General features: G+C 40.7%; 1 protein-coding gene across 3 annotated transcripts in view; it reads left to right on the top strand.

The window, feature by feature from the left end:
* Bcat1 (branched chain amino acid transaminase 1) overlaps window positions 1-14,026 on the top strand; it is a 104,687-nt gene that overhangs the window by 32,510 nt on the left and 58,151 nt on the right. Inside the window, exons 1-2 of one of the 3 annotated variants that reach the window (XM_048787316.1) lie at window positions 2,745-3,261; window positions 3,795-3,868. In XM_048787316.1, the coding sequence (XP_048643273.1) occupies window positions 3,039-3,261; window positions 3,795-3,868 (297 nt within the window). In that variant the 5' untranslated portion in view covers window positions 2,745-3,038. The other 2 variants (XM_048787318.1, XM_048787317.1) reach the window with 2 other exon arrangements.

The raw sequence follows: 14,026 nt of genomic DNA, 5'->3' as shown, positions 1-14,026 counted from the left end.
TAAACCTATTACATCCTCATTTACCATTTCTATATGGTGAAACTTTTCTAGCTCTCTGACATGTGTAGTACGTGATAGTACCCACTGATCAATATTTCCCCATCCCTGGCATGGGGATGTAGATCAGCAATAGAGTGCTCCACCAGTATGTGCCAGGCCCTGGGTTTGATCCCCAACACCTCAAAAAAAAATATTCCCCATCCCTCCCCTCCCCTTACTCCCTGGAGCCTGTGATTACCACCATTGTACTCTCAATCTTTATGACATCCACATTTTGAGATTCCACCTGTGAATGAGATCACGGTGCTTGTCTTTCTGTGCCTGTCATATTTCCCACCTCAATTCATGTTGTTGCAGACGACAGGATTTCCTTTTTTATGGCTGAGCAGTATTTCATTGTGCATATGTGCCACATTTTCTTTATCCATTCAGTTCATCAGTGGATGGATACTTTGGTTGTTTCTATTTCTTGAGATAGCTGGATGATGGTTCTATTTTTAATTTTTTGAGAAAGCTTCATACTGTTTTCCATACTGGCTATATGCATTTATATTCCCATCCACTGTGCATAAGAATTTCCTTTTCTCCACATTCATGTAGGGGCTAAGGAAAACAGTAAAGAAATTCCATGTCCTTGTGTCTGCCATGACCTTCATATGTCCTTGATGAAACATCTAAAAAATGCTGCATTCTGAGTGGATTTGGCTCCCTCAGGAGAATTCTGAATCTTTCACTTATCTCAAGGTTGTCACTCCTTCTCTTGGGGATGTGGCCAGTCCTTTGGGGGATGAATTGTCCTTGAGAGTCACAGTTGTTAGTCACAGTTTTTTTGTTCTTACTTGAATTTAAGGAGCCTTACTGGGAAATAAAACTTTCAAGTAGGATGTTCTGCCCAGGGACTTCCCAGTCAAGGACTCCCAGTTATAAGATGTCAGGTGTTAGTGTTTCCCCTGATCTGGTGATGTGTTTTGTTCTCTTTCTCTCTTGACTATCACTTTTGCTTTTGCTCTTGCTTCTATATTATTACTAAAATAAATGTTACCTTGTATAAAGAGAGTGTCTTTATTGTCTATTGGATCCAACCTGCCAAATTCAGCAGCTGCACATATATACGCTTCAACATTACACCATGCCAGCACTTATTTTCTTTAGTCTTTAATACTAGCCATTCTTGTTTTCTCTGATATGTGAATGCTAACCCACAACAAGGGGTGGAGGGAGAGTAGAAGTTCAGTGGATTAGAGAAAGTGCAAAGAAGGGAAGTGGGGAGGGAGACAGAAATAGGAAAGACAGTGGAATGAATCTGACCTATATGAATACACCACAATGAATTTCACCATCATTGTACATCCATAAGACTGGGATCCTAATTAGAATAAGATAGATTCCATGTTTGTCTAAATATATCAAATAGATTCTACTGTCATGTATAAGAACAACAAATTTAAAAATTTTTAAATATTTTTATTTTAAAATTCTTACTCAGGTGAAGTGATCTCATTGTGGTTTTGATTTGCATTTCCCTGATGATTAGTGATGTTGAACATTTTTCCATGTACTTGTTATCTATTTTTATGTTATCTTTTGAGAAATGTCTATTTAGATCTGTTATAGATCTGTTGCCCATTTTTTAATCCAGACTGCTATTTATTTATTTAGCTAGTGAGTTTTTGGAGTTCCTTGTGTATTCTGGATATAGATCCCTTGTCAGATGTATAATTTGCAAATATTTTCTCCCATTCCTTAGATTCTCTTTGCACTTTGATGAGTACTTCCTTTGCTATGCAGAAGCTTTTTAAATTATTTTTTTTCCATTTTGGCTTTTGTGATCTTGTCCAGAAAATCCTTACTGATTCTGATGTCCTGAAGTGTTTCCCTTAAGGATTGTTTTTTTAAAAGCATTTTATGGATACATAATATTCATATATCTTTTTTGCAGTGCATTATGGACCTAGGGATTCATTTTTAAGCCTTAGTAAGGGGTGGCTAACTGGTTTCTTAAGGTTTACTTGGCCTGTACACAAGAAAGAGTAAACTAAAGAAAGAAAAGTTTTCAATTTAAAATTCTAGGTTTTCAGGGACAGTTGCCACAGTTGCGATGACACATGATCTACCTGGAATCTTTGGTTCTTGGGACCCCACCTGGCAGAAGAGGCATTTCAATGCCTTGTCTAACGGGGAGGAAGAAAGGGACAGGTGAAGGTTTCCTTAGTTGATAAGATTGGAGCTTCATTTTCTGTAGGGTTGTGTGAGATCATTTCTAAAACCTGACTAGATTTAACTGCTTTCACCCAGAATGAACTGCCATCCTCCCTTTCAAAGATCAAGTTGGTCCCAGTCACCACTTCCTATTCAGACCCCGGAAGGCTCATAATTTAGTCTGATAATTGCCCTGGGAAAACAGAGCCGAGGAGACAATAGCTCTTCCAATCTCCTCTTTCTAAGCCGAGTAATATTTCCAATGTCACTTTCCCAGCCTCTAATATCGTTATCACGGGCCTACATCAGAAAACTGTAAAAACAGTATGACTAGGAGCTCTTGATTATTTTGTCTGAAAACGATGAATGGAATGGAGATCTTTGGGCAGAAATAGCACAGAACTTAGGGGATGAGAGCCTGGTAGCCCCGTCACATCCGGAGGTACAAATAACCACTTGGGTAGGTGATGCAAAGGAATCTAAAAACCGTTTGCAACTGGGGGTCGGTGGCTGTCAAGAGCCACATACTAATGCCATTCCCTGGCTGCAAACGCCCCAGGGCAGAACCTGCCTTTTGTCAGTTTGATTTGGAGTCTGCAGAAAGCTGCCTTTATGTAAATGAATGTCTCCTTTGCCTAGCGGAGGTTTCCGGGCCTCTCTCCCAGAGGTCGTGTAGTAAATAAGAATGCTCGCCTGCCGAGTGCCTGCCCTTGGGAAGATGCTGACTCCAGGAGCTTATTCTTGGGCCTCTGTTCGAGACCCAGTGGCTAGGACAACGACTTTGGTTTTCGGCTCTGCAGACAGAAAGGGAACAGACAGCCGAGGCTCCTCCCTCAGGGATGCTAGAGGGGCTGCGTCTTTCCCTGAGTCAGCTGCTGGCTCGGGGCCCCGGGCCGTGGCACCACGCGCCGCGCGGGTGGTGCACCTGGGCCTGGCCGCACCGTCCGCCTTCGGGTCCAGCCGCTCACCGGGGGCCACCCTCGCCCTCCGCAGCCTCGCGCTCCTGCAGTCTCCTGATGNCAATTAGTCCCTCTTCCCTGTATCTTTATCTTTTCACCTCTCCTAATATCACAAGTATTGTCCTTAAAGTGTGGGGTTTGGTGTGATGTGGATGCGGATGACCCTGCTGGTGAAGAAAATGGTTCACGCCGGTCCCCATCCCTTTTACATTCTGGCTATTGTGCGCCCATGATTGACAAGACCACGAGGCTGAGCGCGCCCTGGAGATTTTTCTATAAATGGCGTTAAAACCCTAGTCTAGACGATTTACTCGGATAGAAAGGAGACAATTACCTTCTTGTTCTTTGTTGGTGAACCCTGGCATCAGGGCTGACCTGGAATTTAACAAGTTTTCCCTAAGCTAGCAGAGGAGGACAAAAACAACCCAGACCGCGCGGGCAGGGTAGGAAGTGAAGGGCAGTACTCTTGGGAGGCTCTTGTTTGGGCTGGTGCCTGGGCGTTCGATTGACATATCATTTTTTTGTTCACCTGGGTACCGGAACAGAAAACCCTGTGTGATGGTGAGTATTATTGATCATCCCAAACCCCCGTTAATCCTTTTTGGTTTTACTTAATGGAGGTTTAATTCTTCTTTAAGGACTGCAGTAACGGATGCTCCGCTGAATACCTTGGAGAAGGAGGATCAAAAGAGGTGGTGGAGACTTTCAGGGTAAGTTGCTAGCCAGAAATTATGTGTGTAAAACAACATTCAACTGAGTAAATCCATTTTTTTTTTTGAGATTTGGGGGAATGTTCACTGTGTGGGTTATATAGTAACATTTTAAATACCACTTGGGAAAAAAGTCATTTGGGAAGCAATAATACCATTCATCATATAAAAAATTACCTAGCACCTAATCACTTATTTTATTTCACGAATCATAATTTTTTATTGAAAATAAGAAATTCCTAAATATTAACCTGGATGTTTTTCTGATTGTATAAGTATAGTCTTCACTGCGCTTATGGAAGAAGTTCACTGTGATTTTTCTCTTTGTCATACTTTATAGTAAAAGTGTTGCATTTTGTTCTTTTCTGTCTTAATTACATGGTTTATATGTTAAATAATCTCATGCTTCACAAGGGAATAGTGAGGAGGAAATGAGATAAGAATCTGGTAAAAGTACTTTGAAAAATCATACAAATCCAATTGGAACATATATTATCTTTCTCAATAAATCATTATCCACCTCCCCCAACCATGGAAGATTTTGCTTCTCTTTGTGCCTCATTCTGCTCTCCTGCCTGTTTCTGTCACTGTCAATTGTCATTCACAGTACAGAGTGTCCTAATGATCTCACATCCTGGCAGAGTTCAGAGAGGGAATGAAACGTGACTCATCAATTTCACACATACTCAGCTCTTAACAGTGTGCCTGGGACTGTGTTAGATACTGGGAATCAGAAGATAGATTCAAGATAAGGTCTATGCTCATGAATTTTTCAAGAACCAAAATATAACAAAATATACCAATTTCCTTACTCAAGTTCCTGAATTTTATTTGTGCACATTATTACTAGTGCTTTAAAGATAGTATTCATCATAACTCTGTAACAACAGATTTAATTTACTACACTATAGAGACTAAGCACTGATACATTTGAGGATTTACATGGGTCCTTAAAAAAATGAGGTAAAAAAACTCTCACTTGATAATCTTTAAGGCTTGTTTTATATGAATTCAGTAAGTAAATTCCTCAAAGGAAGGTGGTAAGTAAGTAATATCTGGAAGACCTTCATACTTTCATACAAAGAAGCATTCTTTACAAAGTAAATAATTAATTATAATATAAGTGATCTATTTGTTTATTTAGATTTCTACATATAAGAGTTTAGTTAAAGAAGAAATATTTATTGACACTCATGTATTTATATATTAAAACATGACTTTCAATGGATGAATTCATAGCACATATGTGATGGGGCAAATGTAAAGTTATTTTGATAATTTGGGGAAGAAACATGATGGATTTTACAGGATCATCTTGGCCTTTTTTTGTGTGTGCCAGGGATTGAGTTAGGGCCTTGTACATGCTCAGTATGGTTTTCTATCTCTGAACTATACTCCCAGCCCCAATCTTTGCTATTGACAATTTTCTACCTCTTTATTAATCTTATCTTATTCATAATATTTTCTTGCCTCTCTGTTCTTTCAAGTAGATTTCATATTGCTTTTCTCTTCCCTGTTAAAATGAGGTCATTTTAAAGTGAGAATGCAGTCTTTTAATGGAATTCAGCAATGAGATGTTTTATTACATATCCTAGGGAATCTTCCTGTGAAGTTCAGGGTCCTCTTTATTTGAAAGAGGTCAGCTTTCCATTTCTTCCAATTCCATCTGACTCACATATCTCCACAGAATGAAACACTCCAAATCTGTAATTTTCTTCTTTAGACCTTCTCATTAGGTTTTAGGAGAGTATCTCTACAGACAATGAAGATAGATAGCCTCAAGGCTTTCTGAATGGAGTAAGAAAAGTACATAGAACCTATTGTATAATAAATTTCCAGTCCATCAGTAATACAGGCTTGGTCTTTGACAGTTTTAAGTGTTGTGGGCAGTGCAGGAAAGTACAAATGTGTAAGCAAAGGATGTTGGCTGAATTCTGGATAAGAGAGTCCCCAGGTGCTTTCCAGCAAGTGGTACTTCCCTGCTATGGGCTTCCCCATTTCAGAGCAAATTGCTATCTACCACAAATATTGAATCAGGAAAATTTTAATATGCCCTGCTTTTGTCAGTATGTCTTGTCATTTCACAATCAGTCATTGTAGCATTCCAGATTCTTCTGTAAACATATGGCATGAAAAATCCTGACTTTGAAGTTATCAGACAATGTGGAGCATCACTTTACAAACTCTGTTATTTTAAAACCCATCAGTTAGGGAAATGTAGAAAAAAGAAAAGGGCTTTTTGAAAACACTGATAAAAATTGTTTATAAAATTATTTTTTCCCCTTAGAGCCTAATTTAGTATCTATTCAAAACTAGTCACATACCTTCAGTTAATATTGTTTGTTTATTTATTTTTATTTTTTTAATGATATGGGATTGACCCCAAGGGCACTATGCTATTGCACTATATCCCCACTGCCTTTTTTTTTTTTTTAATTTTGAGACAGAGTCTCCTTATGATGTCCAGGTTGGCCTCCAACTTGCAATCCTATTGCCTCAGCCTCCCAAGTAGTGGGAATTATAGGTGTGGACCACTATGCTCTGCTATTAATTTACTTTTGAACTCATTCAGCTATATCACCTACTTGTTTTAGTATATTTAGGTAATTTCTTTGAGGTCAGGTTAAAAATTATTATTTTTAATTTCCAGACTTGTAGAAATTTTCACAAAGGAAATTAGAGTTCTTCATGAAATTCTAAAGTCACCCAATTATGTATTACTTTGAAAAAATTTGTATCCCTATGTACAAATCAAAGTTAGAACATTATTATTCATATCATTGAGAAATCACATCTTAAAAAAAGGTGTTGTAACTAACTAGAACAAATAATAATAATTTTAAAAAGAGTGTTATGGTCTACTGAAGTAGAATAAATATCTGGAAATTCAATAATTTATATTCCATATTCAGAATTTTAACTATTATGAGCAATTTATAATTAGATGAACATTAAGCTGCATATAACAAACCTTATTCTATATCTCTGCTTTGCTATTAACTTCATCTCCTCGGACCAGTGGGTCTTTATGTGTGCTTCTAGAGGTATTTTGTTCATTTTTTGTGGTGTTAGGGATTGAATTTAGAGCCATATTCCAGACAAGTGCTCTACCACTGACCTACAACCCAGCCCTAGAGGTATTTCAAGGAAAGGACTCAGAAAACAAAATTACATGTAATGGACCATGATCATCTCAATATTGGCTGCACATTGGATTTAGCTGTGGAAGCTTTTAAAAAGTCTCATCATTTCCATTTCATAACTGAATCAGAACCTCAGAGGGGTGGGGGATGGAACATATTTTATTCATTTTTAAGCTACACAGGTGATTCTAACTTTGTAGCCACATTACCTTGCTTGAAGATCTCATCAATTTGAAAGACGGATTGGAAAATCACTGATGCTGAGGAGGAAGTGTAGCAACTCACAGAATAAAGCTCAACATTACTCAGATTCTTGTATTTTACCTCCTGTGAACTGCCTTTCCCCTTCCTGGTTTGCTTCTTCATACCTCAAAATCAGTAAGAAATTTTAAACACGGTAGACCTACCTCTACTGTTATCCTCAATGGCTCCTTTGATTTGCCTGGAATAGAGTGATAAACTAGGCTTACTTTAATTGTTGGCAGCTTATTGTAAATATTTCTAAGGAAGAAGGAAGATGGGATACAATCTTAGTTGAATAGAGTCAACGCTTGCAGAAAACTGGAATGTCTATCAGTATAGCCAGTAGAATGAACTAAATGGCTATATGAGCCCAGCCCTTGCCGATCCCTTTTCTGGCTCCAGTAGCTGCAAGACTTCTGTGACCTGTCTCCTACCACTTTATTTATCCACATTTTTTACATTCCTGCCACACTGGGTATGTTAGTCAGTCTTTGTTGCTGCGACCAAAATACCTGACAAGAACAATTTAGAGGAGGAAAGATTTATTTGGGTTTAGGGTTTCAGAGAATTCTCTCCCTGGTCAGCTGGCTCCAATGTAGAAACAACATGGAGGGAGAGGAGGTGAGCAAAGGTGCTTAGCAAGTGGCAGCAAGAAGCAGACAGAGAAAGAGAAGAAGGGGCCAAAGTGAAGATAAATCCTTGCTGCTTTGGGGACCATGCTTTTAACACATGAGCTTTGGGTGGGGGGGACATTGCAGATTCATACCATAACACTGGGGTTTTTGCTATTTCTTAAACATTCCATGTTAGTTCCTACCTCAGGAACCTTGTCCTTGGCTTTGATTGCCTAAATTACTTTGCCCCTAGATTTCTACATGGCACATCTTCTTTCTCCATCCAAGTTTCTGCTCAGATACAACCTCATCTCATTAGTGAAGCCCTCAATAAACCTTCTAAGACAAGCATTCTCTTTCCCACTCTATTTTCTTTCTTTCTTTTGTGGTGGTGCTGAGGATTGAATCCAGGGCTTTGTGCATGCAAGGCAAACACTCTACCAACTGAGCTATATCCCCAGCCCTCCCACTCTATTTTCTTCAGTTGCTTTGATTTTCTTTATAGCAGTAATCACCTTGACAATTAGTTGTTATCTGTTTATTTTTTTTTATTTCTCCTCACTAGGAGAACAAGAACCTGATGTTCCTTAAGATCTATAGCAGTACAGGTACATAGTAGGTTAAAAAAAATTGTTAGTTTGAATGAATAGTAATTACTAATCACAGTTTGTGCCTGTTCATGGCTGACAGAGAACTTGCCCAAGCAGGGAAGTTTGAGATTTGTGCACTATTGATACAACCTGTGTAGTGCTGTGTAGTGCTGGTGCAGCCAATGTTTATTGAAGGTAAAATACTAAGAATAATAAGGGAGAAATTTAGAAGAGCAAGCAAGGTGGGGAAGTTACCCTACATTTATTTGGTATGAAATAAAATCTTGGTTTTGTTTTAAAAATATTCTTATGTAGATTGTCATTGTCATAGCTACCATTACCATTTCATGGCAGGAAGAGAATTATAGATCTTAGGAATGCAAAAAAGTTTAAGGATCATGTGTACTAGGCTTCATGTTTGGGGTATAATAATGACAGTAATAGTAACAGCATGGTGAACTTTTATGTTACCCTTAAAAAACTACGCATATTTTTAATTCTGTTGGAGGGATGCAAGAGCTGTTGCCTTTGTCATATTTAACATGTATCTGGAATTTAGCAAGTAAAAAGAGTTCACCCTTTCAGTTCATACTCTTCTCTCCAGTTCACAACCATTTTTTTCCCTGTGTGTCTTATTATTTCCTTCTTTAAAGAGAAACATTTACTAGTTGTCCTAAGAGAAAATTTGCATTAAGTTTATCTTCCAATATTTATATGATTCCAGATTTTTCTTAGTACAGGATTTCTCCCCATTCACTCAAAACAGCTAACCGAATAACATTCCAGGTACTTACTTCATTGTGCAAGAGCACTGTGAAGCTATTCATATCATGAAAATGTTTGTCTTAGAATTGCCCTGACTCTGAATCTTGACCGGCTTCTATAAATGTGTCTATCATTGATGAGGCGATATATCTGGAATCCACCAAACATCATCAGAATATAGGAAAACTACACTGTTCTGTGCCAGGCATGGTGCTAGGGATGGAGATGTAACTGTAAGTATTCAAATATATTCAAATACTCCAGTCAGAATTTTTGTCAGAACAGCCTAGAACAGGGGTGACAAACTTTTTTTTTTTTTTGTGAGTATGTGTGTCTGTGTGAGTGTGTGTGTATGCATGCATATGCGTGTGCTGAAATTAAACTCAGGGCTTCATCCATGCTAAGCATGCCTCTACTGCTGTTACATTCCCAGCCCCTGACAATCTTTTTAACAAAATTTTCTGTTTTTTTGTGTGTGTGTGGGGGGGGAGGGGGAGGACACTGTGAATTTAACCCTTGGATGCTTTGCCAATGACCTATATCTCCAGCTCTTTTTTTAAAAAAAAAACAATTTTTGTGCCAATTTTATTGAGAAACAATTAACATACAGTAAGATTTGCCAGTTTTTGTGTGTATGTATGTAGTGCTGGGGATTGAACCCAGAGGCCTTGTGCATGCAAGGCAAGCACTCTACCAACTGAGCTAAATCCCCAGCCCTCCAGCTCTTTTTATTTTTTATTTTGAGACAGGGTTTCACTAAGTTGCTTAGGGCTGTACTAAATTGCTGAGGCTGGTTTTGAACTTGCAATCCTCCTGTCTCAGCCTCCTGAGTCACTGGGATTACAGGCATATGCCACTGCACCGGGTCAATAAACTTTTTAATAGGTCCCATTAATAAATACTGTAAGCTTGATGGCCATTTAGCAATTTAACAAGTAAAAAGCTTTCTGTCAGAACTAGTGGATCATGCCACGATTGAAGGTAAAGGAAAGGTATGATTATGTTCCAGTAAAATGTTAAATTGAGAAACAGGTCAGCTGGCTGCATTTAGTCTACAGCATAGGGGTTTGCCCAAACCCCTACTTAGTCTAGAAGATCAGGAGAGAAATGACCTTCAAAGCTAATCAAAATAATTTAGCTGAACTATATCCCTTTAAATAAATGTATTGTACTTAGTAAAGGATTGTAAGTTAATTTATTTATTTCGATTAAATAGTGATAGGAAAAGGTTGATATCCTATCCAAATGTGGCACTTTATGGATGACATGTGACAAGGTGGCTTTACTAGGTTAGCCTGAACATTGCAGTAGTGTGTCCTAATGCGCGTGCTTGTTGTAATGAGAGCTTTCTAGTCCTCTTAGAATAGTTTTCCATGTCCAGTGGGCGGACTGCGGGCGAGCTCAGACCGTTGGCCCCACCTGGAGCTGTGGCAGTTGGGCAGGGCTGATGGTGTGGGCGCGGTGGAACTGGGAAGGCGAATCCACCACCTGCATCCCTGAACTCCCGGTCTTGCTGAGTGATTGCCTTCGGGGCCCTCGGAGCTGGCAGGCAAGACAGACTGGCCCTGCCCACCGCTGCAGGGCGGTGGGGTCCCCTGTACCTCCACAGCTGCCGGAGAGCAGAATGCAGCGCAGGAAGGTGCCCGCCACCCTCAGGCCAGAGGAGCCTGCGGAGAAACGACCCCGCTTTCATGGACGACATGCTGGACAAATTTGCCCGCCCGAGAATTCCAGTGAACAACAAATGGAGACTCCTTCCCAGCCCCCAGGCTGCGTTGGCAAGTAATGATTGCTCATCGGCACCTCGAGGTGGTGGAAAACATTGCGAAGCTCCTGGCGGAGAATGAAGTCCCACAACTTTTTATAAAGATGATAGAAAACATGAATTCAAACCATGATAAAAAGGCACCATAGTGAGAAAAGGACTTTCTCATCAAAAAGAAATGGCGATGCAGTCCATTAATACTGCTTCTAAGACAGGAAATCTTAAACATAGTCTACATATTTCACCTCAGGAATTCAGCCATGAACTGAAAGTGGGGTCTGCAGATGAGAGACTTGTATCATACCTGGAGTCCCTCCCTGTGTCTTTGACCAGCAATCCTGTGAAGGTCTCTTAGGAGAAATCTGCTGAGGACCTTGTGAGAAAATGGTGAAAAAGTCCACCACCTCCTTCTCTACCCCATAGATGTTAATACCGAGCTCTAAAGGGAACAGAGCATTTTGTTATCCTGTAACTACAGGAGCGAGCTGCCTCCATCCCTTTGATACCAGTTATTCCAAGTTGAAAGAAAAAGGAATCAAAACCTTGAGTGGAGATACGATGAGGTCTTTAAAAGACAAAAGTTATTGCAAATTTTCAGACTTGAAAAGATTTCAGTTTCAAAACAAGTAACCCACAGAAGCTTCTGGAGTCCTTTCTTATTCTTTGGTCCTAGAGACCAAAAAGTGAGCTATGCCCGTGCATGTCTTGAGTCATTTCTTGCTCTGACCTCGCAAGAAGCCATGTGAGGGAATTTCAAACACCAGCTAGAGAAGGCCCTGGCTGTGCCTGGATTTTTCGCTCATTAGTACAGGGAAATCTTGGTGGTAGCCTGTGAAACTCAAGGATAGTTAGCTCGTTTGGTGGTTTGGGGGTTCTAGTTTTGGTTTTTTGATATTGCTTTTTTGATTTGGGTTTTTTGTTTTGTTTTTCTTTTTTGACTTTTTTTTGTTTTGGTATTTTTAACTAACATCTGTAGTAGTTAAGATGTGCAGTGAGAGTAGTCAGAGTAGTGAAGTGTGGCAAGAGGACCAGCTTAAGCTGGTCCATCTTCACGGACTATTAATGGGTCCTGAGTGACATTGGTCAGAGTGGCTTTGCCCAGGTGAAATTAGCCTGCTATCTCCTCACCAGGACAGAGGTTACTGTAAAAAGTCCTGCCAAATATATAGCAGCACTTCCCCAATCATATTCAAATAGGATACAATGGGGACTAGAACACTCAAAAATGTGATCCAGCTGTTTCGAATTATTGACACATTGAAAATATCTACCCAGAGAAGGTTCAGGTAGATCACATGTACCATGTGCTACTACCAGAAGAAAGACATGGCTCATGGAGACTTGAAGCTGGAGAACATCCCAGTGAGAGTCAGAGGAAACATCAAACTCATTGACTTCAGCCTGAGTAGCAGGTTCATGGTTAGGCAGAAGCTGGACAGGTTCTGGGGCATTGTCTCATACTCTGCCCCATAAATCTGCCAGAGGGAAAAATATGAGCACCCTTGCAGTGAACATCTGGTGCCTGGGTGTCATTCTGTGTTTTATGGTCATAGGGTGCCACTCATTTAAGAGGGACGACTGCTTGGCAGCTGACAGAGCTGATCCTGCATGCAAGGTACTATACTCCCTTAGGTTTCTGCTGAAGCATGAAACCTCAACTATTAAATAGTGACTGTGGACTCCACACAGAGGCCTGTGGTAGACCAAATCATGGGGCGCCCATGGCTGAGTCAGGGTAAGGTATATTCACTGATCGTTCTAGTGCATACTCCCCAAACCACCCAGACTTCATAATAATGACAATCATGTTTAACATGGGTTGTGACCCAAACAATACCTGGGCATCTCTGACAAATAGAAAATTTCATGAGGCAATGGCTGTGTACCTGATACTCCAGCACCTGATAATCCAGGCGGCAGGCTGCATGATCTAGTTAAAGCCTGGGCATCCAGAGGCTGGGCCTTGCCCATGCCCCTTCTAATCTCTCTCTTCGCCCAAAGAGGAGTGCCAGTGAGCTTGCCCTTTGGCCCTTCCCCTTCTAGCCCTGGGAGCATCAGTTGCCTGAGGAGGCCAAGGAGTCAGGGCTAAAGGGAGGTAAAAGAGCCAGCCTGCATGCAAGGACCCCCACTCCCAGCATAGCTCCCTAGCATGTCCCTGTGTGCCCCACACCAGCTCCTGGACGATCATCGGTGGGTGGAACACAGCAGCAAGTCCTCCCAGGGTATGTGGCCAGAAGAAAACTCCTTTATATAGGGAAAAATTTCTCTCTATAGGGCAACCCCACAACCCATACATGGCAACAGCCAGGGTTGGCCCACAGCCTATGCACGGCAACAGCAAGGGCTGAAAGGGGGGACTAGGAGGATTGCCACCTATATTCAACAACTATGTTGCTGCATGCCACGTTCCTGCTGCCTGGCCTGAAAGTCAGGTCTGCATTCAAAAACCAAGTGGCTCCCATGAAAGGAGGACAGAAATGTGCTGGATTCAGAAAGTGACTCCAATGAAAATGGAGAGCTGAGACAGAGACAAAACCAATGGACAGCCAGAGGCCCCTGAGCTGTGTGGATCCTGATGTCATGGTGTGGGCACCGCTCAGGTGTGGACTCACACAGCTACTGGAGAAACAGTGCAAGCTGGTTGGGGCAGTGTAGAGCCACCTGGGACCAGGGCTCCTCTCTACCCATACCTGGAAGAGACATCAGAGACTGTTTTCCCTGGGACACTTACCCCACCCTGCTCTTCTCAGTCTTTTCTCCCATGTTTCTGGGATGACAGAGATGGTTCTTAATAAATTTGTTTCTAAGGACAGTTAAAAACAAAAACAGTTTTCAGCCTGAATATTTTTCTAAAAATAAAGCTGATTGTCATTTATAATCTAAGACTAAGGTAGCTGTAAGGCAGTGAATTGATCTGGAATAATAAGATCAATTAAAAATAATAAGAGGTGATGATGTAGAATGACGGTCTGTAGTTTTTTGTTTTGGTTTGATTTATTTAGCTCTGGGGAGTAAGCCCAGGGCCCTGGGCATGTGAA

This window comes from Marmota marmota, unplaced genomic scaffold (assembly GCF_001458135.2).
Source record: "Marmota marmota marmota unplaced genomic scaffold, marMar, whole genome shotgun sequence".
NCBI classification, from domain to species: Eukaryota; Metazoa; Chordata; class Mammalia; order Rodentia; family Sciuridae; genus Marmota; species Marmota marmota.
Note: the sequence above shows the minus strand (reverse complement) of the source record. Positions and strands in the feature narration are given on the sequence as shown.